This window comes from Puntigrus tetrazona, chromosome 15 (genome assembly GCF_018831695.1).
Source record: "Puntigrus tetrazona isolate hp1 chromosome 15, ASM1883169v1, whole genome shotgun sequence".
In the NCBI taxonomy this organism is placed as follows: domain Eukaryota; kingdom Metazoa; phylum Chordata; class Actinopteri; order Cypriniformes; family Cyprinidae; genus Puntigrus; species Puntigrus tetrazona.
The window spans coordinates 79,008-106,107 of record NC_056713.1 but is presented as its reverse complement, the minus strand read 5'-3'; the positions used below and the strand labels follow the sequence as shown (position 1 = coordinate 106,107).

The window sequence follows — 27,100 nt, the reverse complement described above, 5'->3', positions numbered from 1 at the left end:
CTATCAAGAAATGTCAGGGACATAATTTACCCCAAATCAAAAGAAAATAAAAGAGAATTATATTCTGCCTGAAGAATTTTTTTTCTTAGGACCAATAAAATGTTTTGCTTTTTAATTATATATTCCCATTTTTAAAATCAATGTGATTAATAAAAGTATAAAGGTTTTTGTTTACATAATATATGCGTGTGTACCATGTATATTGATTATGTATATATAAATACACACCCATGCATTTCAGAAAAATCTGTAAAAATATTTATATATAAATTATATTAATATAAACATAGACATGTGAATATTTTCTAAATATAGTGTGTATTATATATACATAATAAATATATAAACAGTAAACACACGAACAAAAACTTTTAATCGTTTGACAGCACTGATTTTTTATTTTTTTTTTACATTAAAGTAATTTTTACTTTATTACACTAATTTAAATTGCTTTTACGGTACCAAATAATGATGGAGGAAAACTCACTGACCTGAAAAGTAACAGTCACATTGCCAGAAATCCTTCGATTCTTTTGTGCAAAATATAACCGATTTCTTTTCTCTTTTTTTGGGGTGGAATCTGACCCTGCCATTTCTTTCCTGAGATTCACCCAGTTACATGCCTTTGTTTCTGTGTAAGTGGATTACAGTACTACAGCATACTTCATTGTTCACGTAATTTAGTCCTACACTGCTGCTATTAATATTCTGTAAGTGTAACCGCTGTGTATCACTAATGTGTCACGTGGGCAGTAATGACGTTCTGTTGTTGTTCTGTTTGTCAAGCTTACTCACTCTGTTACAGCAATGTGCAGTCCAGTGTATCCCCAGCCACAGCCTTTTGACCTTTCTGTGTGGCACACCCATTCACTCATGTCATGTGGTTGTTTCCCTCCAATCAGAGCGCTGTCCTTAAGCACAACACAGTAAACTTCGGCATGCTGTACTCTGGAGGCTATGCTGCACCGCATGCCAGCAGAAGCATGACAATAAACTTTTACAATAACACAAAGCATGAAAACCAAACAACTCAGTGGCTACCTCTACCAAATGTGAGTATGAAGCAACTTCAGCCCCAGTTTCAGCATGAGGAAGTAAAACGTACTTGAACATAACGTCTCCTACCAAGACTTTCTTTTTAGACCTCTCTCTTTCGAGCAGCTCCTGCTTTAACTTCTAAAACAGTGGTAATATAAATAATTCTGGAACATTTTTGTGTACACTACAATAGACCATCTAACACATTTCACAGTTTAACACTAATCTAACACTTCCAGGCAAGACACTGTCTCTCACTGTGATGTTAAACATATATAGGTGTTTTCTGTTGCATGTGCTCAGTCTTTGTGTTTGGTCTTCTGTCTTTAACTCACAGAACAAAGCAATCTGTGACCGATAGCAGAAATATGTTTATGAAAGGCCTTCTTGGTGCTTATTAAATGACACCAAATATCAAACTTTATCAGTCACTTTGAATTCACTAAAAATTATTAATATCTGTGTGCACTGTTCACTAACCTCTATTTACTTGCATACTTGAATATTGTAAGAGAATAAAGCACAGTGCGCTACACAAACTCGAGTCCAACCAGGTGTTGAACACCATGATTATTTATTCCTTTTATTGCAAACATGCCTTTTCGTAAATTAGTTTTTAGCTGTTTTTAATAAGCTCAATATTTATTTGATGCAATTAACAGCAATAGATATTCTGCAGAATTGTTATTACAAGAGCATCTGTCTTCACCAAATAATGATCATATATTGGAAGGTCTTTTAACTAGACGTACATGCAGATGTTAAAATATTTTAATATCAATGGAAGTTAATCAGCTACATTAATACTATAAAACGAAAGAAAACACACAAGCTTAGTCATTTTAAAAGCATTATTCATTCTTGAATATTGTGAAATTGTACTAAATTAATTTTCGAAATCTAATTGTTTAGAATAATGCATTAAGGATATAATTTATAATATAATAACTATAATAATAATAATTTGCTGTGATGCAATGAATTGCAATGAACAATGCTAAAAGCCAGTTCACAAAAAAGAGTCAAGGTATTTGGGAAATTTACCATGCCAAATTCATTTTGTAAAAGCAGTGTCTTTCTAGAGCAGTGTCTTGAATTCTGCTTGCTGACAGCACTATATCCTTTCAGACACCTTCACAACAGAGCAATATTTTAGATAATGGACAAGAGGTGGTTTCCCCAAGTAGCCAGTGGGCCCCGTATTCACTGGGAAGAAGAGACGTGCCACCAGAGAACATGAATGTCATCAAAAGGTATTGATCACAATTTTTTTTTTTCGATACAGGATGTTCTAAGGCTGGCCAGTAAACTCAATATATTCATTATAAGTGTATTTAATATGTTATTTTTGGTCATTAAGTTTCCTAAAGACCACATCTTTTTTTGTTTCAGTGAATTCATGAATCATTTATTCAGTGATTGGCAGAAAAGTTATCACTGAAGTGTTTGATGTATTATATATGTTGTTCTAGTAAAATAAATAATAATAAAAAAATGGGGCATGTAAAATATTTTTAAAAGGTAATATATATATATATATATATATATATATATATATATATATATATATATATATTTTTTTTTTTTTTTAAATGTAGTTTTTGTTGTTGTTTTTTGAGAGAAAATAATGGGTCCTCTTAACCATAACTCCTAAAAGCCCTGGAGACACCAAGGCAGAACACTGTATAACAATAGTTATCTCTCTTTCAGTTAGTTGGGAACGCTCAAAATAAATGATGGCATTCTGCTTTTGCTTAGCCACACGTCAGTATAAAGTTACTGTGCCAGCTTGGAGTTATAATGTGCTCCGCTTTTGTTTTACTGTCTATTAAAATCTTAAAGTACAAGGTAACTTGTCTACTTTTATACATAAAGCTGTCGCTTCTAGTTGGACACGTGTGGACGGACTGCCTGTCAGAATGCTGTGACATGATTAATCATAAAATCAGTACTAACAGTTCACAATTAAATCCATATCCTACCTTTTCTTGTAACCCGATAAATACAAAGCATAGTGATGAACATCACCATCAGTGTTTAATCCACAAGCACTCAGAGCATCATTTCTGCTTGCTATTCTTTTTTACGTTACTGAGCATAGCAAATAAAATGTTTGCGAAACTGTATCCATTCATGTTTAACTTTTAGTCTGCTTGTTATGGTCAAATTGTTGTTATTTTTTTATTAATAGGCTACAGTCACATTTCTGTATACAATGGCCTAGATGAGACAGCCCGTATGATTTTATACAGGTGTTTCTTTAACAAATTTGTAAATGGTGATCAGCAACAGATACTGATAATAACTGACCTATAAATAATTTGGCTGGAGAAATAAAAAAACATTAAGCGAATTAAGGTCTTTTGCCTTTATAGGGCAGAACACTTCCGTTCCGCAAGGATGCATTAACTTAATCAGATCAGTTATTTACATTTTTTGTAACCTTTTCTATAAAATATTAAGCAGCAAAACCATTTTCAACAACTATAAAAAGAAATGATTCAGTAAAATTGTATTTAAGGAATAATAATCCTGCAAAATCTCTCTACCTGGTCTCAAATAATAAGATGAATTATCAGCAATAATGCTAAAACTTTCTCCCTAAAATGATCCTGTTTTTTTGTTTCATTTTTTTTCCCCTCCATAAGCGGTGCCTGGACTAAAATGATTCATTGCATTAGTCTGGATCTCATTATAGTTTTATTATTTCCACAATGCGTTTTCTAGAGAGACACCCACGTGTCTCTAAGTATTAAATCCCTGTCATGTTCTACTCTTTAGTTTCCTCTGGCTTAACCTGTTCTCTGTGAGATAGACATCTCTGTTATATCGTGATTGCCATGTTAATTTTTTCAAATGCCAGGGTTAATTACTACCTGCTGTCGTGATTCATTTCACACAACGCATGTTCTCGCTCGGTCTCCTTAGCAACCTCAGTCTATCGGTGAATGTCTTTAGGTTGTCGCCAATATTGTGGAACATTTTGCTTCTGCTGACACATTTAAGTGTTATGAAGAAAAGCCTAATTAAATTAATACATCAAATAGGGAAATCAAAATGTCTGCCTGTGCAGCTCATACTGCCTCTGCGCCTGTGATATGAAGGAGCTTGCCGCTTATACGAAGTCAGCGCCATTAAAGTTTTGCCTAATGTTTGCCCACAGCCTGGCGTTCACAATCCCCATCAACAACAGACTATGATGATAACCTCAGCCAACCCTCCCCACCGGACGGCCCGCGACCAGCAGTATGAGGGGGCCATCAACAAGGTGTCCATCCAGCAGTACCAGTCGCCTCTGCCCATGCCCATCACCACCACCAGCCCCCGGCCTCAGAGCGCCCGCTGCTTCATCCAGACTAAAGGCCAGAAGAGTATGGACGGCTTTCCAGAGCAGGTACAGGTCATCTCTCAGAATAAATTCAAATCAAATGCCAAGAAATGGACAGTTGCAAATGGATTCAATAAAAGACCAACTGAGGGTCTTCAACAAAGACCCGACACCCTTAGTCATGTCCGATACGTCACACGTCACGTTCTTGCGCAGTGAAAAATACATTTTGGAGCAAAGAGAAAACAGACGGCAATATCTTGGTTATTTCTGGTATGAAACAAAGTTTTAGTTTAAAAATGAGGTAATTTGTGACAATATAAAATACCATTTGTGTGGCTCTTTAATGTGTCATGACAGATCGTGACCGTAGCGCCTCAGTTCAAGCTGCATATGAACCGATAATCTTTTTATATTTACGAAAATAAACATAAATGAACATTAGAAGCATAGGTGGAGCGTTTAAGGCTGGGCAAGGCTGAAAGCAACTGGGGATTGAGGCAAAAATGCCTCCAATTTGGAAAAATATGCCCCTTTACAATTCAACTAAATCTATTACAGATGTCACGTATAAAGTGAAAATTAAATGAAGAGAGTCAGTTGTGGCATTAAATGAAGATCTGCTAATGATGCATCAAATTTAGCTTCTTTTTTTACAGTGCATTATAAACACACATGATTCCATTTAGTTTATGAATGCAGTGGCCAATCAGAGGCAGAGATGAGTTACGTTAACGAGTTTTGTTAAGTGCACGCACTGACTGATTTCTGAGCTCCCACAAAGTATGCTATTACAAGCAACAAAGTGGAAATGTACGTACGAATAAGATCCATTTGACATTGTAGGCAGCTTTATTTAAACTTTTTTTTAAACTCAGGCTAGGCTGAAGTCAGTCATGTTCTTGGATCATGTAAATACTCTTTGCTTTTTATGTGCCGTTTAAATAAATATGGAAATGAAAGCTATTTCGAATGAGCAACTTACAATGTTTTTATTAAATGACAGTCACATTATATACAAATTCAATCGTATTAAAAATATTTTGTGACATGGCATCCATATCTGGTACGTATAAAAGCCTTTATGATGTTTAACACTAAATGTTAGCCTTACCCTGGAGTCGGTTCACCCTCCACCTATGATCAGAAGTGTTTTTTTCAGCTTTGGAAAGACACCAATAAGCACAATTTTCAAGTTTAAATCCACCAAAATTAATCTCTGTCTGGTTTGTTTGATGGACATAATGGCAGACTGAGCATTATGATTGGTCGGCTCGCCTGTCAGTCAGGCTCCTGTGAAAGGTGAATTAAGATTTATGTTGCAATCATGAAATGTGAATTCAATGTCTCCTTGTTCTTCAAATATTTAGAGGGTTGGTAACTCTGAATCTCTCTAAGGCTGTATCTACTGTCATCTGGGTTTTTCGTTTCAAAATATCGTGTCCACACTAGCGTTTCCCAAAAAATCCAGTGTGTTGCTTGTACACACTGGAACATCAGAAAGATCATCTCACTGTGCACATGTAAATCATAAAAAAAAAAAAACTCACTAAAATGATACAGGCAGTTCTCACACTGTTGTTCTGACAAAATCAGGTCAAACTCAAAATCGCAATATTAACTATATATGATAAAATCTTAAAATCTAATTTGTGGAAGCCCTTTTCTGCCACAGGATTAATAAAATGGTAATTGTATCTTAAAATTCTAAGTTGATATCTCAATTCTGTTTTGTTTCTATTTGTCATGAAATAAAAAAAGGTAACTGGCTTTTTATCTCAATTCTTACGATTTGCTGACTTTTTTTTTCAGAATTGTGAGTTAATATTATTGGCTGTTTATTAGTATTTTTCAAGCACATACTGTGTAACAAGCAGCAAATTAATGTATTGATGCAAAAGTGATCATTAGTGGTTTGTTAATGATGAGACTCAGACCTTAAAAAAAAGCGTGCCCTAATTCAGAGATAAAAATTTGCAATTACCTTTTGTAGCAATGCTTATATAACCATCGATATCTACGAGTACAGTATGTGCCGATAAGATACAAAACGCAGATAAAGAGATGCGTCCATGAGAAAATGTAGCCTTAAATCTGAAATTCTGTTTTATGTTGTTGACAGCTCTGTGTGAGAATAGAGAAGAACCCTGGCCTTGGTTTCAGCATCTCAGGGGGAATCAGTGGACAGGGGAACCCCTTCAAGCCCTCGGACATGGTAAGACCATTTCACTCGCGTTTTAAAGGACAGAGCGTAATGTAATATGTTAATTTCAGCATTTAATTCTCAGAAATCATTAAAACGATGCTTTATATAGAACAAAATCAAAGCCATCTCTCTTCAGTTAGTAAAGTGTGTCTCTCAGTAGTGTTACCATGGAAACATGCGCTTACTGCAATGCACAACCTTTGCACACCAGCTGACTGCATTACCTTTTAACCTTTTCATGTCTTGGCAACATTTGGCGATAGTTAAAACAAAAGTATTTCGTGACTGAAGCACATGAATAAGCCCAAGTTTCCAATTCTCGTGTAGCTGTGTGTTAGCAATGTGTATTCATATCATACTGTGTTTAGATTTGCATGAAAAAATGTCATTCTTTTTTCAGCATAGCATTAGGGACCGCTATGCGTTGTGTATTGTTGCTTTGGGGTTCTTCTCTAACAAGCCGAATCCTGTGAGCCCTGAAGAAATGATGTAATGTTTGGTGGACTCTCAACATGTGGCGCAAATAATAAGACTTGATATGTGTTGACATGGCGCATACTGATGGGTCCCACATGTAATTTTAATCTTTATGCTTTATAATCTCTGCCTTGATTCCAGCACAAAAACAATGTCACCAGCAAATGCTCTAAAATAAACATTTGTCTTTCAGTTTACATTGTAAAAGCTAATACTTTCATATATTAAAAAGGTAATTCTTTTGTACATCGCCTCTGAATTAATTAGAAAAAAAAGAGAGAGGAACAAGAAAATCTAAATCCAGATTAAAAGGCAAAGATTCTAAACCATAGTCACCATGTGGTTCCTAACCTCATATCACTTTTGACTTATAGGGTATCTCTTTGTTACTAGGGTACAGCCTGATGGACCTGCCTCCAACGTTCTTCGACTAGGACAAAATTCTGAAGGTAACACTGTTCTCCATCACATTGTCCCACAAGTTGCGACATAATGCATCTTCCGCCACACTGCCAGTGGAGGGCTTTGCATGTGGCATTAAATGTCCAGTGTGTATGTGTGTATGTGTGTGTGCTTGTGTTTCGCCAAGTGAGCATGGACTCTTGTTGTTATGTCTGACTAACTTTGACTTTTGATATTACCATTATTATTAAATGCATTATTACTAAAATCATAACATGCTGACTTGGTTCTTAGGGTATTTTCTTGCACACTTCTTTACAGTAAGTTTCTGTCTTCTAACATTATTAATGTTGAATCACATTAGATAAACTTGCATTTAGCCAATACATGTTTAAATTCAGATTTACTTATTAGTAGCAAGGAATTAATGCACTGAACTAGCATGAGAATAATGAACAGTATTTTACCATTTAACAAATGATTACGCAGTAGCTACACAGCCTAATATTATTAATGCACAAGTGTTAATACAATTTCATAATTAGCGTTGAGAAAATAGAATGTTGTTAGTATTTGTATAAATTAGAAAGTTCTATATTTTATAGAAAGTTCAAAAGAATAGCTTTAAAACATTTAAATATCTCATTGAATTCATTTGAATTTATATACAAATCTTATTGAATTTAGTAATCTTTGAATCTGATAATATAAATATACTTATATATAAAATGTAGTATCTATTTCTATGTAGAATATTACAAATGCAACTAATCATCATCCAAACTTCTAAAAATTGCTGTTCAGATAGTTCCATTTACATATTTACTACAAAAGCTGTGTCTGTATTAGTTGCCTTCTCATATGCAGAGGCATCCAGCCTCTAGCCTCCAAACAATCTCAAGAGGGGAAGTTCAGTTGTCTCTGGTTTTGTGTGTTATTGCTGCAATTCGCGATTGTGAATGTCTGTAAGAAAGGAAGTTCCTTCCTCTTCTTATTGTGATCCAGAGCAATCTAAAGACTAGTCTCTTTCCACCTTCTCTCTACAGCATGACTCTGCACTCTCTCTCTCTCTCTCTTTCTCACAGTGTATATATATATATGGTACTTTATCCCCTCTCTGAGTCTACTGTTCCCAGCCTCCTGGTGGTAGTTGCCCACGTGCCTGGCTCCTGCCTCCTCCTCCTCCCTCCATCCCCTCTCCCTCCTCTTCCCTCCTTCCCATCCCTCCCTCCTCTTTCCAGACCCAATTCATTTTGTTTCATTTTTATGTACTTCATTCTTTGCATTGGTACAACGGACATAGTTTCTTACATGGAGCATGAAATCATAGTGTCTCTTCTAAGAATCCCCCAGAATCAGGACTTGTAATCTTAAGGGAGAGCATAACACAAACATTTTTATAGTTGAAAGACTTCTTACCTGGGGATGGAACACAGGAACTTGTACATCTTCTTTTTATCTAGGAACAATTTGCCAATTGCTGGACAATGGCAACTGTTAAATGTGGCACTAGAGGACATATATAATAATTACATATGGCTTGGCACATTCGCTAATGCAATACAGTTACTATTGAATCTTGGTTGATGTTACATATTCTTCTTATCTCAGCTCTGTGGACAAAGTGGGTGCATTTTTCCTGCTTATTTATATGGTTGTGATTATTTGTAATTTATTTTTCCTAGTGAGCTTTCGTTTAATCTCGGAGCATGAAAGGCATCTGTTTTTAGTGACATTTACCTACCTGGCACACTGAATGCCCCAACTTTAAAATGCCTCTGTGTAAATATATACATTTACAACTCAATGTGATAAGAGCGAGAATGGAATGAGTGATTACATTGATGACTTAACACATCAATGAGTTTTTGTAATAACTTAGGAAGTGAGACATCTTTCTCAAAAACCACAACTTAGGGAATCAAAGTGTCCCTTTAATCTTAGATAGATCTCGACCTTCAGAGTTTAGTCAACCAAATGACAGAAATGAATCCTTTATTAATATTTCTTTCCATTTGTATTTCTGCAGCACTCTCTATTATATCATGGATTTTCCCTAGCCCTGACTCAGGTGGGTTTTGTGGTCTAAAGGCGGGCAATGCGAATGTATATTTCATGTTTTTTCTTTTTTGTTTTTTTCGCTTCCGCTTTTAACCCACTGCATCTTTGTTGGCTGCCAGGAAAATCTATATACAATGCGCAAAGTTTATTGGCAACGCTGGCTTATAAACATGTACTTTGGCACGCGTACTACGTTTATGAGGAAAAGGCGTGCTTTAATTCGTTGCTTTATTGTTGTTATTACCGTTTTTAAGGTTTTTAAATATTTTTTAATAAAATAAAGGTTGGAATTCTGTCATAATAAAAACGGACTAGATAATATGTACATGTATATTTACTGATTAGATATATCATTTGACTTAAATTTGTTTTATTATGGATGCTTATTAGGGTCATGTGTTTTGGACAAAGCATTTACAACCATTGTTTTACATCTCTTTGGCCTTTTATTTTCTTTTTTATTTATTTATTAATTTATTTTTAAACTGGCTATTGTGACACAGTGCTATAATATCCCTAAAAACGACAACAACCTCTGGCATGTTTCTAAATACATAAAATGAGATTTAGAAGGAGCGTGAGCCAAATGATTCAGAAAGACTCTCACACAAATACCCACTGCATTTAGCTTCAGAGAAATATCAGTGATTATTAAATAAAGATTATTATGGATGATGCACTAATTGTTCAAATACTATTGTGAAAGAATATTTGATAAATGATTATTTTTACTTAAATGTTTTCTAAATAATGGTTTAATATATTGATATACTCACTGAGGGCCTGAAATTCAATTTTATAAAAGAACAAAACCAATGTATGGACAGAGAGTTAGATTACAGGGAATAGAAACACTAGAAACAAATATGTACAATTCTTTCTGCATTTGTGAATTTGTGTCTATAAATATATATATGTATATGATATACAAATGGTCATTTTTATATATAAAAAGATGTTTGATAATTCCTAAAAAGTTCAATTCCTGATACTTATGGGGATTCTTTGTTTTATTACTTTAGTAGTTTATTTTTCTGCCATAGAAATGAAAAAAAAAAATAAAGGTAATGACTCAAAATTAGTTTGGCAATATGATATCTATAGTTCTGAACTTTTCTTTTCAACTCTTCAGATGAGTGCTGTATGCAGAAACGTGAATACCCGCTGTTAAAAAAATAGTTGAGAACACCTTCTTGTCCTCGACACTTAAATGCAATGATTTTTTTCCCTTTCCAAATATCTTTTGTGTTCTACAGATTTGGCATGTAAAGGAAATGACAAGAAGGTAGAGTAGGATGATACTAAACTTAAATTTTGGGTGAACTGTCCTTTAAATGAATTTGCATCAATAAAATCAGCTTCCAAATGTTACGTGATTATTAAACTGCATAATTTGGAAGATCCAGATTAATAAACGTTGAAAACCTAACACGAAACAAAATGTACACTACTTTGGGATATTTTATAAAAATAAAAGTGTCACAAGGCCAGACCCTCATTGAAATTAAGTTATATGAAGCTCTTTGGTCATCGGCCACTTGCTAATCTGGTCCAGCTGCTCAGCTGTGAATTAACCTCACACCATTTTGGGTTTGGTGATTTCGTTAAATTCTTCGCTTTTTTTGGTACTCTTGGCAGCTCTCTCTGACTTAACAATCGCGCTTCGAGCGGCCCGGCCCAGAGCTACCTTTCACCTTAAAGTGTTTACGCCAGTCAAAGTATCAGGTAAAGTTCCTGCTTGCCGGTGAACAGGAGATAATTCAGCCATACTCTTCCGGAGACGGAAACTGCCCAGTGAATGAGCGCTTCGCAATAGCCCTGATAGTTCTCCTTGCAACCTGGAGCACAACGCGCACAGTGCCGACAGAAAGCCGGTTGTACAATTTCAGTGATAGGCCTTTGTGAATCAGTTCTCGGTACGCCAAAACAGAATTTGATACTTGCAATCGAGGAAATAGTCCTGTTTGAAATTGTACCACCAATGCCTGTCCGCATTTACGAATCCCCGCATGGCCAGAGTTCGCTGTAGCATTTCACCTCGACGATCTGGTTCCAGTTGCTGACTTATCCAATAAAATCAGCTTGTTCCCTGCTCATGCACAAAAGTCCTCTCTCCTTTGGGCCGCATAATCGATCCGTATAATTTCTACTCAGCATCCCGCTTATATTTAGAGTTAAATTAAATAAGTTTTCAATCCCAGGTAACTGATGAAATGCGACAGGATTCGTGGGTTCATCCAAATCCATCTCTGCAGCCGTGGGCCGAGCACGAAGTGCATGTTGACAGGCCGCTGGTGATGTCCCCGTGATGATGACCACGGCGCCGGATTTGTTGGGGCAGGTTTCGTCGGTCAGGATGAGCGCACGCTTCATCGATGCTGAACAAAAGAGCCGCAGACGTCAGGTCGTGAGGTAGTTTCACTGTAAATGGCCAAAAGCCAGACCAGGATGGTGGTCTGGTCGCTTACCGTGGCGCGATACGCCTTCACCGGGCTGTGGATGCTTTCTGACTCGACCGCCTGGAGCAACCAGCTCTGTGGATGGTTTGATGCATTAAAACAAAGTCACAAAGCATCCTAATAAAAAGATACCACAGAGGGTCAGAGGATTCGTGTTGGTGCAGATGTGGCATACCTGCCTTTGAAAGGAAATAGAGGAAGGCTACAAACAAAAGGTCATGGACATTATATAAAAAGCTGTTTATTAGGTAGAGCTATATTTAATTTTGATTAATTAAAATGAGGCTGAAGGAAAGAATTATAGTGCGATCATGATAATGAACGACTGTCTAGTTGGTAATTGTCTTTACAAAAGACAAATTTACAAACTAGTTTCGAAAGATGAGTCACAAAACATATCTAGTTTAAAGAAGTAAAATGTGTTTAAGATTCTGAAATCTTTGGAGTTTTGATAGACAACTACTAGCATCCAAAAAGCTAAATTGTGGAAATGCTGGGCTCATCTGATAGACATTTCCCTTGACTCAAATGACTTTGCTGTGTACATATATATATATATATATATATATATATATATATATATATATGTATATAGGCCCTATTTCTGTAGAATTAATTGTTACTGTATGTAAGGTGTAAGCCATGTGTCTCTCTAATACAGAGGTGAATGACAACACAAAATATAGCCCTGCTTCCCTGTATGTACAATCATGGAAGATATATATTAATATTAATATAATAAAATAAAATTCGCTGTTCATAATATGTATACCTTGCTCAGAATGTGGTACAATGCTTGGAATGCAATAGCTCAGTATTATTCCACTGAAAATGTAAGGCATGTCTTTATATATGCATTATATTATATTATATTATAGCTGATATTTTACTTCAGCAAATCATTTAAAGTACAGAACTAACTGTTGTTGTTGTTGTTATAAGATTTCTGTTAATGCTCAAAATAAAATAAAGAGCAAATCGTAGCAAATTATAGTTATAGCTGTTTGTACAGACTCAAATAAGCGTATGAATCTTTGACTGATTTCAGAATGAGCACTTTGACTTGTGAATACGTGTTTTGAGGTGAATTTATCCACTGCTTCATTATATGTATGCTACTGTAATGGTGCCATAAATCTTAAGACTCTGTATAACAGATGTCCAGGATGTCGATCAAAAGCAAATCATCTTAATGCTCCTACCTGACGGAATTGCTGATGAACTAGAGCAAATGGATTGTATGTTCCAGATTCTTCTTTTACTCGTAAAGAATGTCGCCTTAGAAAACTGCCTCTGTTTATGTGGAAAGACAGAAAATAGATTACGCTACCGTATAAATATCAGCTGGCAGATGCTACATTTTACGAACAAAAGCTAGAGGACTACCTATAAACACACACTTCAAGAATTAGCTGGTTTCAACATTTTAGAAATACAAAACATTTTAACCAAAGCAAACAGGCAGGTTTAATATTCATACACTGAAAATACATTATTTTTTTACTGTCTCAGAATATTGGCAAGAGATAATCTTCCTCACAGTGTTTTGGTAGTCCTGTGGAAGGATTTGTTCCTGAAAATAATTCTGGGATCACACAGAATGTTCAGACAATCAGTTTTGTATACATGTAACACTACATTCTAGTGATGTCACAGATACAGAACTAAAAAAGGCCTGTTTCACTATATGATGTGTTAAATGGATGCTAAGCTTTAGCCTAGAAGTACCTTAGACTGTGTTTTCTGTAAGCTGCATCTGAATCTATATTCTCTCTTCTCAAGCTTATTTTTCTTTGTTTCCATTGGTAATGATGCTATTGTTTCCCCATTTTCCTACATTTATATAAAGGATCTCGCCAATGCTGCTTTCCAATGCTCATTCCATGCAAAATTATTCAGCGCAGACCAATGACTTCATAAGGTTAAAAACTATTAGTATCAAAATACAATTGAAGGAATAATAAAATGAACTTATTCAACAAAACCTAATACACAGCCTGCTTAACTGTGCAGTTTCACAGACATCTGCCAACGAAATAATCTTCACTGGCTTCCCACTAATAATATCCTGCTCTGTTTAACCCATCTGACACATAAAGAAAATTCATAAATTGAAGAACCAACAGCTGAATCCAATGAGTCACATATCCAGAATGCCTATTAATCTCTTACAATAATACTTCTGCAGGAGCCCATTGTTGATAGCGTAACCAACCAATGAAAGACATCACACATCAAAACGCACTGCCATCGTTATCGTGGCCTGAACTTTAAATGAACCAACACGAACAGCTGCGCCAGCGGCGCTGACTAACGGATACTGATTACTTAGGTTAAAGCACAGTCGCGATTATTAATTCAACGTGACCTTTAAGTTCATCTGCTGCATATACGTGCAGGTATGCAGAGTAAAAAGTGTGAAGCGCTGTAAAATGTATAGCAAAAATGGTACTTATATCTAATGCATTGGGATTATGCACATGTTATACCACAACACCCGTGGTTGAGAAAAGAGCTTCTGCAATGTCCATCGAAGTACAACTTATTATTGAAAGAGCTATTTAAAAGGTTTATCTGCATTTGAGATCTAATCATCTCATACTGCATAAAAGCTCTGTAAAGAGCAGGATGATGCATGAGGCCCTGGGAAAGATTATACCTGTTAAAGCAACATCTCTACACTACTAGCAGCAATTGATTATACAGTTCATGATCTTGTTCTGCTTTACATGTCCCGAGGGGAGGCCCTTAATTAGCAAAGTGTCAGTATCATCATGTTTCTGTTTTGGTCAGCAATGGCACGCTGATGAACGATTTTATTAAAGTAAATAAAGGTAGACGAGCGTCGTGCGCTTTGCGTCTCTCTGGAGTCTTCTGAAAGACGCTTTTGTTTTAAAATGTACATTGTGATGTATTTGGGACATTGAGCAAGGTACGCTGGTAGCTGGTTTCGGTGTTCACGTTCAATAATATAAAGATGGATGAAGGAAGATGAAAAGAAAAGCATTAAATATGAAGTGTCGCGTAGTTTATTTAGCAGTATTTATTGATTCGTGTCTGTCCCATCAGCGACATAACGGTAATGTATTTAATGAAAGTACGCGTGTAAAATCGTTCATAATGGCACAACGAACGTGCAAGGTGATGCGTTTTCGCCAGTGATGCTGAAGGTCATCTTAAAACGGGCTGTCAGCACGCATCTGGACATATTACTACGCGAACATGGCTATTCCAAACGACACGCCTGGCTCTCTCTTAACATCCAGATAGCCTTTGTCTATTTTGCCAAAACTGCACTGCATCCAAAAGGTCGATGAAGCATCCTACGAGAACGACCGTCCCCGCGCCTGGAAGGCGTTTAATTATTATAACCCAAAATCCCCAAGAGATGAATGAAAATGATAGGGCGCGCGCGCGTGATATTTAAAGCCTTATCTCGCGTCGCAATATAAAAGTGCCGTACAGGTAACCTTCACATCAGCAAATCGTTCGTCCACCTGTCCATCAGCAAACATCCTCGAGGGAGTTTCTGGGCATCATGCGCTTGTTTTATTTAGAAACCTGGCCACACCTCGCACATCGGAATGGTGCCGAAAATTTTGAGATGGCAATACTCGGATAGGGATGCAATTTGAACCCATAGCTTTCGCGTCAGAGCACATCACCGGGCATGTTGTAACGTGTCTGCAACGATGACAGACTCGAATCTGCGCTCGCGAGTCGAAACATGTAAGATCCTGGCTGGTCGGAAACGGAGAACGCGAGCGAGTGCGTCGCTGGAAGCGACGCCATGTAACGCCGTGATGTGATGTAGAATAATGTCCTCCCCACACGCGCTCGGATACCTTTCCAGTGTCTGCGCTGTTCGTATGCATGGATGCGATTGGTAGATTTATAGAGCCTGACGCGCGCGCGCGCGGAGCGTGCAGAGGTTACACGCAAGAAATGCGTGGAGTGTGAAATGAAATATACTGTATGTTGGATTGAGTGTTTACTGGATGGATTATTCTCTTTGTCTATCATTACGTTTGAATTCATCTAACGGGTCTGTTACAGCGTGCATATAGTTTGATGCGTATTATTTAAATGCATGGGGTGTAATGATGAAAAACTATTTATTTTTAGCTGCTTAATAAACTAATTAGCTGAAAGAAGTTATTAATTTGATTTAAGTGTGAGCTAAAATAAATTGAATGCAATTCACTTACTCTAATATTTAGTATATTTATTAAAATTAAATAAAAAAACGTGTTCCACAATACATTTAATTTCTTCAAAACTGTTTTATTCATAATATTCTGTAGTTTATAGGTAATTACATTATCAATGATTTAAGTGATTACTATGCAATTTATTTAGCGCTCCAGTCGAATATTCTGAATGCCTTTTTTTATCTATTGCCGGGTTTTAGTAAAGCGCATGCTAGTAAAAAAATCACCTAGTTCCTCTGGCGAAACTTTAGATGGCGCTGGTGGTATTAATGTTTAGCTGACTGGTTCTTGCTGGTTGCTTGAGGTCAATCAGGCTTGTTGCTTTTTACATTTAAAAGGCTGGCTAGCATTACTCCAGCACTTCCCACGCTTAAACTCACCTCCCCAGCCCCACCTACATACAAAGAATCTAATGCAGAATACAATGCTTTCGCCTAGCTAATTTATTAATTTAATGACTCATTAATGATGCCACAATCTATCAATTAATGGCTTGAATCAAAAGAGGCAACTTTGTTGTTCAACATTGTATTAGGTGTCTGGCCGTCATGCTTTAAAATTTTGTAATGTGTACATGTGTAGCAGCACAAGATTAAAGTTGTTCTGATTAAGCACAGATCATATCTGAATCTTGTACACACAAAACTGTAATTTAAAAGCACATTTGTAAAAATGTCCATATTTTATATAATATTTGTAATTATTTTGGTTGGATTCACTTGTAATTCTTTTGCAATACTGCTTCAACCATTTTTCAGTGAAAACACTTAGTATAAAGTTCTATACAGCCTGACAGAATATTTCCTGATTGCAGTTCAGCACCACATTTCATAAGTTTAATTTAGCTGAGTCTTGCATTACAGTGGTAAAAGGCATGTAAAACAAACTGCACACAACTCAAACAGAATCAAACAGCAATCATGGTCTCGTAACCACTACTTAGGCAGTATTGTTTTTCAAATTAACAAAAAAAAAAAAAAAAAAAAAGATCTTCCTTTGAATCCAGCCATCTCTGTGACTCAATTAAATCTCAGAACATCTTTTGTATGTTATCTCTAAATATACGGTATTTATGGAGGGAAGGTAGCTGATGGTACACAGTTTACTCCTACGTCTTTGAATGGCTTTTTCGATTTGAGTTCCTTTCATGCCATTCATTGAATGACGTTATAGAAATGATCTGTGGTCTTGCTCTCCACAGCCGCATTACAAAGAGGTCTCGTACTTGCCATTAATGTGTTCCTTGTATTGTGAGTTCGTTCAATGCTAGTGTCGAGTATAACTAGGCCATACTTGAAACAAATATCAAGTCATTATAGCCACAGAAGGTTTAATGGATCTCCAGTTGTGATGCGGTATTTCATATGTGTCTGCCAGTAGTGTAATATGTGTAGAGTCCATCAACCCAGCACCTGTATTTCCTTCTTATGCCTTTCTACAAGAAGAGCAACAAGATGCCATCGCACGTGTCTCCTTGATTGTCGATATACTGCTTGGCTTTTAGTGTTGCGCCAAACATCTGGAGTTTGCAAGTAGGAGCTGGTGCATACACACATAACGGGAAGAAATTTTATGTTTCAGTGCTGGTTTTCGTATCTATAAAAAAGTATGATGGTTTATATCTGTAAATACAATGGAGTACAAGTACTGTGGATTGATTTTATTCATTTATTATTGCATTGAATGGGATAAGAATTATATAAAATGGGTGCCATTAGAATGAGAGCTAAAGTTTATTGATAAAACTTAGTAGAAGACTGTGTTAACATCCTGTGAAGCTGAAAATACTGCTCAGTAAGAAATGAAACTTTAGTAGTGAAATCCTAATGCTTCTGGCCAAAATACGAGCGCACACATGCACAACTATACAAAACAGTTAGTTAAACAGTTAATGCACTTATCCATTGAAATCAATATGATTATGGAGTCATATTTAGCCTCTAGGGTCAGGCCAAAAGCTTAACACCTTTATAGATTTCTTTCATGCCAAGCAGCTTTTAATTAAATACAACTAATGAATAGGAGTGGATTTCATGATTATTGGGATGTTTTTATTAGCCAGTTTATGCCTTCGCTTCACACTCATCTTACACAGAGGAATCCAATGGGGAGTGTTGGCGTGTAATGCTGAATCTGGTTTCTCAGAAAAGAAACAAAGGGTAAGTACAATAATACAAATAAATTATTTTTGGGTGAAATATTCCTAAAATTAACTTAGATTTACAAATGTTAGAAAATACGCCATTGAATAAAACATAATACTTTTAATTCAATAAACTGTTACTTTCTTTGGCTATATTATAAAAAAAGTATACAATTAGATAAGAATGAAATGCATCAAACATACTGCTTTCCACAATATATTTAATAAGCTTTCACGTGATATTTACTATCTCTTCTTTGTATGGTTTTAATAGAGAAAGCACCTGCCAGAGACAAAAATAAAAATGTATGAGACAAAATGCAAAAGATCAAAATTTCTAACCTATCTTTATCTACACCACCTTCAATTGATATTTGCCAGCGCACCAGAATCAAAGGCAAATTATCACTTCTTCACCGTTGTCGCTATTCATACTATTGCAGGATACCAATAAACGGCGCAGAACACCTGAAACAGGCAACAGTTTCTGTACGTGGAGAAACCATTATAAATAAAAATAATACGCCAAAGAGGTTTACCACAGCGGCGCCTTCTAGCCGGTCGTGACGTTCCTCTTAAAATCCAGTGGATCTCTGGAGCTGTGCGGATCTAGTGTGTAGGGTAGAAATTATTCCGGCGTCATCAGGAGGCTGTGTCGCTCCTGATGGATAACCTGAGGCCACTTTGGGGTCCTAGTTGTGGTAGGCGGATGATCCCGGTGAACATATTTTCCATTAAACTGCGGGTTCCCGTACCACATAGTAGAAAGCGTGCACATTGCTAATTTGGCTCCAGGAAAATCTAGCATTTAGTTCTCCATTCTATCAGCTTTTTCTCAACTGGCATCATCTACTTGAGTTTAGCGGATAAATAACATTGCTATCTAGCTCCATTTTGTTTTGAAAGGTGGAATAAGTCTTAATGCAAACTGGCTGACAAAATGATTATCCTCAGGGCTCAGAGACTTTAGGAAGATCATGTTATAATAAACGCGAAGTAAGGCTAAAGCAATAAGTACACAAATATGATTTCCGCCTGAACCGTGCCATTACTCCTGGGAGGTTGGTTGAAGTCCATTCCACCAAAGATGTTCAGTTCATTCAGACCCTCAGGGTTCATTCTTCATCACCAAACCTTCAATTTCAGCTGCAAAAATAAATAAATACCACACTTAAACAAATAGGTTGTATATTAATTGATATTAATATCTTTTTTAGAATCTGTTTAAACATTCACCATGGCTGGAACATAAATGGAACCTATTAAAACAAAAGAATCAACCAATTTCCATTAAAAATATATAAATTGTTGTAATAAATAACATTTGTAGAAGCTAAAACAACAACCATTTAACACTTAGCATAAAACCTTATACAAAAGAGGTCCACATGGTACAATTATTTATCTGCCAGCCACGTGTAACTAAAGCTGAAATTAAGGGTCGACATCATTGTAAAAAATTGCATTTAAAAAAAAAAAAATGCAGCGCCATACCTCTGTTATCAGACACCAAGTGACACATCTTTTCTCTGTTGGAAAAAATCCCCAGAATATATCTGACACTTTAACGTAACGCGGAAGTATCGGTGACCAGTATTTTCTTCTGTGCTGTTTATTCGGCAATTGTAGACATGAGCGAGTTTTACTGCGATCTACAGGAATATTAATGAGGTAGAGTTCACGCTACTCGGCGAAACGCCAATCACGAAGCCTGATTAATATTCAGGAGCTTGGCGTTCTCCATAGTAGCGTTCGTAAGTGAGATAGATCGGAGAGCTGCGAAAGCCGACCCTGCCTGACAGTTGTCAGACGGCGGTTGATAGCAATCTATCGCTTCTTTCGTTCATCGTCTGTTACAGTTTGTGTCAGCTAAGTTCAAATTTCATTTCCTCTGCGGTGTTTCACGTTGAACAAAATAAATAAGCGCGATATACGTTTGTTTGCAGCTTATATATTGTCACGTGCAAAATAATGTGCCCGCAGAAATGCCTATAGCAATGTACTTTTTTTTGTTTTGCACCTACGCACGAGATTTTCGAGTTTGACATTTTTATCCGTTAAAATGTGCCAAAATTTGAGGTTTGACGTTTTCAATAGTCGCATTTTCATTTGCAGCCATGAGGGGGCACTGTTTGCATTTAAATGAATGAGCTGGGAGGGAAGAGCGTGAAAGACTCCCAAGTCTGCATCATCGCACAATATGTGTTTATGTAGTTTTCATACTTGAAGGCATACTTGAAAATTGATGCGTACATATTGAGCACATACATTAGCCCAACCTCTCTCGTAAATTTCCACAAGATGGCATCAATAACTTGGAATAAAACTTTTTTTTAATAAAAAGTGATGAGGTTTGGGGTCCGTGCATCTCAAAAATGAAATGAACAATACATTCTAGACAACCCCCCTTTTAAATCTAGCGTATTGAAAGCGGTTTAGCCTACGTATATACACTCCACTGTCAACACCGAGCTGCTTTATAACTGACAATCAAACCCTGGTGTTTGAAATGACTTCGGTGACTCAAACAAAGCTGGAAAGCAATCATTTCTAAAGTGCACCATGCACACACACTGTGACAGGTTGCACTGATGCTTTGTGAAGACGGATGCAGAGCTGAGGCATTTTTTCGCATCTTAAGGTCTCCATTTTCTGCGATAAAGAAGACTTTGATGTCAGTGCCACTCTGTGCCTTTGAGAATCTGTCACAGTTATTTTTGAACCTAACAGTGAAATTATGGCTCGTTTGGATCAGAATCAAAGGAGAAGCAAGAGCCGCTCATGCGACAACCCGATAATTCATATAATTGCTTGCCAGCTCCTTTGGGGTACAGTGAGATTAAGTGCTGTTATGCTTACTCTGGCCTAGCTCTAATCTAAATATACATACAACCTCTATAAAATTGGATCTGTTTTTTCCTGATTTATCCAGTTTTAAAGTATGAATAACCTGAACTGTGGTGAGCAATGCAGCTTTCACAATTTTGGTACCATATAGGCTACAATTATACTGTTTCACTTGAATATATATATATATATATATATATATATATATATATATATATATATATATATATATATATATATATATATATATTATGAAATGTCCTTTATGTTTATTTAAAACATAAATAACTTACAATACAGCAATAAAGGTTACTGCTACAGTTTTACTTTTTAATAAAATTCATTTTAATTTATTTATTTTATTCAAATTTAATCCAGTAATGAAAATGATCATGACCAATTTAATAAACAAACCAATCAAACTGATTATTTACTTGAATAACTTACTATGTTGTACTGCTACAGTTTTGCTTTCTTGCAAAATTTGGAAAGGGATTTAATAAATGTCGTCATAAATTTGACAAAAAATAATACAGTTGTAGTAATATATACACGAATGATTAAAATAAGAACAATAAATACATTAAAATTAGAGTGAATAATAAAAATCACTGCACATAAATATTTGCAATACCTCCGCATTTTTTTCGTGCAAAAATGGGAATTAAATACATGACCATTTGTATTACAGCTAATTAAATAAAAATAATTTATTAAATTAAATTAAAAAGAACCAGATTAACGCTTGTAATTTAATCTAAACAAAACATAACTTCAATACATCATTTGATACCAATAAAGTGCAATTGATATTATTTATCGTTTTATGAACGATACATTTATATTATACATTTACTTTATTTAAGTCAATGCTGCATGAGGTGTCAAAACCCCATTCTCTGTGAAATCATTAGCACGCCGAATGCGTTATTCCCCCATGCACTTCAGAGCGTGACTAATTTACAGGCGTGAAGATGTTAGATCGTCAGATTCTCTGTTTGTAAAAGCACTGAATGGTTCGTGCTATTTTTCCCCCCCCACTTTACTATGGGCGCATCGCCATGACGTCATCGCCCCAATGTCAACAATGTAGCAATTTAGAGGAGGCGCGTGCTGGAAATGCCACAATCAGCAAAGAGCAAAGCAAAAGCACGCGGTCTCGAATGTAACTCAACGCAGACGCGCACCGAACACGCCGTTCCTCCGGCTTCAGACAAAAACAATAACCCCGCGCGCTCCTCCAGCTGCCAGAGAAGAGCGAAGAGAGAGACCATGTGAAGGCGCCTCGCGGAACATCTTCGCGCGGGAACGACTGAAAGTTTAGGTGAGTGACCGAGCCGACCTGAGGTGCCGCTCGTTATAGTTCATGCGTGTTTTGGTTTGAGAGTATTGCTGTTTGCCTAAGTTCGTTTGCGGTTTACGTCTCGAGCAGGAGAGCAGTGTCTCAGCAGAGACAGAAAGCTTACGTCAACGATTTTGGATGTCAGTGCAGCTCCTCTGACTGACTGTACGTTTTTAGGTCTGCAGGTTAGTGCTGCGTTTAGTCTCTGGTACTGTAGATGTCAGGTACAATTATGGGTTGGACCGGATGCGCTATGACTGAGACAATAGGAAACAATTGTTTATTGTCTTCGTGTGCAATATTCCAGTACTGGGTATCTATTTATCTGATATTTATATATCTGATAATCAGTGCTGCCATGCAAAGGCAAAATGGGTAAAAAAAAAAAATCACAGGATTCAAATAAAATTGACATTAACTAAAGTAAGAAAAAATTAAATTTTACATATATTTTACATATATAAGAGAAGAAAAAAAGTATGTATATATATATATATATATATATATATATATATATATATATATATATATATATATATATATATATATATATATATATATACACACACACACACACATTTATTTTAAATAATAAAAATTACTTTTGAAAATGTAATATATTAATAGGCTTGGCTATATATCTAGGTTTGAACTTACACAATAGACTGTATAAATCAATAGAAAACAAATTTAAAAGTAATATTTTTCAGCGTTGATGTTCTTACTCTGTTTTGACTTTGCTGGAGTTCTGACCAAGAACGTATGATATTTAAAAGTGGGCTAATGCTGATGTTATAAAACCATGAATTATCTAGAAATGCTCGTGTCTTTAAATAGAGGTGTGATGACTTCGGAGGAAGTGAAGCTGGTGAAGATCAACTGACAGCCAAGCGTTTGGTACGATTAAAAATTAAATAAATAGACTTGATTGTCCCTAATGTTTCTTATGTTTGGAATTTGTTTCAGAGTAGGAATGCTGGGGGTCAGTAGAGCAATCGCAGCACTATGTTGTAATGAAAGAAGAAGAAGCGCGAGGGCATTGGTTGGTGGCTTTGTGAATCTTTACAGTCACCTTGCCAAGTTTAGATTGTGTTTGTTGCTTTCTTGTTACTATACTAACTGGAACGGTATAAAAACGCTTATGCTACAAAATCACTTCTTTTATTGCTGTTCATGAAACCAGTTGCACCACAGACCCAGATTTGATGTGTTATAGATTAAGCAGGGAAGGTATAGAGTCATTTAATGGGTGGATGAGGTGTTTGTGGTTTACATCCTGTAAGAGGATATGTTCACAGGTCTTTATGGTGCAGCGTATAGAGTAGTTAATTTCCTTTGCTCATTGTAGAAATATTGAGATTTGATTATGGATATAAAATAAACCATCACCATTTAGTTCAAATTTGCTCTTTCTTCAACATCTTACCTGCATCTTTTTTTAGAGCTGTGACCTTAGTGTGGTAAAATCAAGAAACCGTGGTCTGAATGTGATAATGAGGTTCAACTCCACCGCGGGACCGATTGCAGATGTTCAATGCTCTCAGGATCTTTCTAACCAGCAAAGATTAGGCTTGGTACTTGAATCTGCTTTGGTGTTTGTCCTGGTTTTATCTCTAAAAAGTGTTTAGCGGGTCAAATCAATTGCCCGTGACTAATCAATGGCCCGTCTTGACTATGGACTGTGCAGAAACATCTCCTTAGTCATGTAACGGTGGTTTATTCTTCTGATGAAAGCACCTGTTTTGTCAGCAGTTGTGGGTTTGTCGCTTATCGCTGGTTGAGAAACAGATGTTTGTCTTCTGCTTGCGTTTGCAACACAACAGATGTTTCTTCATTGGCTGTAAACTGCTTCTGTCATACAGTTGTTTGATAAAGCAAACTGAATTCTGGTTCTGTCGTGAAGTGCTTGAGTCACCATTTGTGTGACCTTAATGTTCAGCAGTGAAAGCTGAATTATTTGTCAATGTAAGAGCTGCACTAAAGCGTACATGAGCATCAGCATATTTTAGAAACAGAATTATTGCTTTAACGGTGTCTAATGTATTCTCTCTTTGTATACAGTATATGTGGTTGCTAGATTTGGTTATCAGAAACACCGTCCTTCAATGTCAATTTTGTTCAGCTGCAGAAACCTCAACCCCTTAGTATGAGTATTCATGACAGCGCTGCTTGCAGCAAACCCTAATAAGCCCAAACGCTGCAATAGCGTATGTGCTTGTCAATTTTATTTAATCTCTGCACCATCAAATCACTGCCTGATGTGTTCAGAGTTTTGTTTTTGCTCATTTAGTTTCAGTTCGGATGACTGCGGCTATGAATTTTTTACCACAACAGTGAAAAGTCATTTCTACATCACCTTTGTACCCAAACATTTTGCGTTTAAATGTAATAATGAAGTGCCAGGTTATGATATGATGACACAAATGCCTCTAATGCCCACAGATGGGCCAAAGGGAGAGAGAAACGGGGCTGGAATGCACTTGGCCACAGCTGTCATTTATTAACTCTGTGGACTTGATGAACCCGGTGAGTACTGGTTCACTTCCTGTTGGACAGCTAGAATAGAGTTTGTGTGAGACAGTGACACAATCCAAGAGAATACAAACACAGCTAATGGGGCCATTAAAAGATATCTTCAGTGGTTACTGACATTTTTTTTGTCTGAAAATGGAAATTTTGCTCTAATGACTGAAACCACCTGAACTACGTCTCACACAAAAAAAATGAAATATTTATTCATTCATTTTTTATTCAATCTTTCAATTAGTCATTCATTCATTCATTTATTCATTCATATATATATATATATATATATATATATATATATATATATATATATATATATATATATATATATATATATATATATATATATATATATATATAAATAAAATGTGTAAATATAAATAAAATGTGTAAAATATGGTATTTATAAATATTCATATATATTAATTAATGTATGCATATACTACGGGTTACATGAAGCAAAAAAATCACGTTTCAAAGACTGTGCATTTTTGCACATTTAACAAAAAAGCAAGACATTTTTATGTTACCATGCATTTTCTGAAATTATGCATATCTCAGCCATTCAGTCTGCAAATCCAAATGTATAGCCTCAAGATGCATTCACGCCGAAGTAGCTTGCAAAAATTCCAGCTACACCCCCATCTCATCTCTATTATTTCTTTGAATATAAGTGTCATGATGCTTACCGCTGCGGTTTTTGTATTTTACCGGAATCTTCTGCATTGACGGACAGATGAAAGAGGAGCTGTGACTCTTATCCTCTGTTTGAAGTAGGTCATCAGCTGACTTAGGTGAAAGTAACCCAGCTGAATATGAATGCAGGAAACCAGCTGCGTAGTAAGCAGTAAATGCGTAGGGTTTCAGTAAGACATTTGGGTTACATTTAACCCCGATAAACTCTTTGGTTTCGCTCTCGATGACACATGTAGTTCACGTAGAAGGTACAGTAGTGCGAATGTAATCACTGCTAAAGACATTATAAAAGGAATAGTTTACCTTAAAATCAAAGTTTGTTGAAATTGTACTCGCCCTCAGGCCATCCAAAATGTAGAAGTATTTATTTCTATATTGTAACAGATTTGTAGACATTTAACATCACATCACTTTCTCGCAAATGGATCCTGTGCAGTGAATGGGTGCCGTCAGAATGACGGTACAAACAGCTGATTAAAAACATCACAACAATACAGAAATAAGCCACATAACTCCAGATCGTCCATTAACATTTTGGAAAATGAAAACCTGCATCTTTATTATGTCTAGAATTAAGGCTTTTTAATTTTAAAGGGTTACTCCACCCCAAAATGTGTTATTAATCACTTACCCCATGTCGTTCCAAACCTGTGAGAGCATTGTTTGTCTTCTGAACACAATTTGAGATGTTTTAGATGAAAACCAGGAGGCTTTTGACTGTTCCATTGTCTCATTGACTGCAAAGTAATGAAATGTCAGCCTCCAGAAACATAAGACATTGTCAGAATACTTCATCTACCATCAGTGGTTCAATATGAATGTTATGAAGTGATAAGATAAGATAAATAAATAAAAATAAGATGAATAAAAATACCTCGGCTGACACAGAACAGCATATGTAGTGTCTTTAGTGAATATACTCTCGAAATGGTGCTACAGTGATGACACAGAGGAGACAAATTATTGAATAAAGTAATTATTTTAAATCCTGGTTTTCATCCACAATATTTTTAACTGTGTTCCAAGGATAAACCGAGCTTTTATGGGTTTGAAACAACATGGGGGTAAGTGATTTGGGGGTGGAGTAACCCTGCAAACCATTGCATTTGGTCAGAGGATGAATCCATAATAGCACCTTCAAAAAGTCCATCCCCTGTTGTCCTCTTACATCAAAATCCACCAACATATTTGTATTTAAACCGTTTTTGCTTGTAAGTATTGCTTGGTCCTTGCATATTCCTCTCCTGTTCCAGACTAGATGACTTTTAAAGCAGCATAATGGATAAACACTTGCGTTGTAGCCAGAAACAACCACTTGAATTAGTTTATTTCCTAACACGCGCATTTTCTTCATTTGAAGGACT

General features: G+C 36.1%; 2 protein-coding genes and 1 pseudogene across 2 annotated transcripts in view; 2 read left to right on the top strand and 1 right to left on the bottom strand.

The window, feature by feature from the left end:
- Positions 1-7,480, top strand: part of LOC122359153 (leucine-rich repeat-containing protein 7-like) — a 51,964-nt gene extending 44,484 nt beyond the window's left edge. The window contains 5 exon segments of the mRNA XM_043259373.1: positions 903-1,052; positions 2,167-2,291; positions 4,168-4,432; positions 6,489-6,581; positions 7,443-7,480. Coding sequence (XP_043115308.1) covers positions 903-1,052; positions 2,167-2,291; positions 4,168-4,432; positions 6,489-6,581; positions 7,443-7,454 — 645 coding nt within the window. The 3' untranslated portion in view covers positions 7,455-7,480.
- A 3,681-nt stretch (positions 7,481-11,161) lies between these two features.
- Positions 11,162-27,100, bottom strand: part of LOC122359282 — a 17,194-nt pseudogene continuing 1,255 nt past the window's right edge.
- LOC122358932 (transcription regulator protein BACH2-like) overlaps positions 22,234-27,100 on the top strand; it is a 20,639-nt gene continuing 15,772 nt past the window's right edge. Inside the window, 1 exon segment of the mRNA XM_043258917.1 lies at positions 22,234-22,496. The gene's annotated coding sequence lies outside the window, so the exon portion shown is untranslated.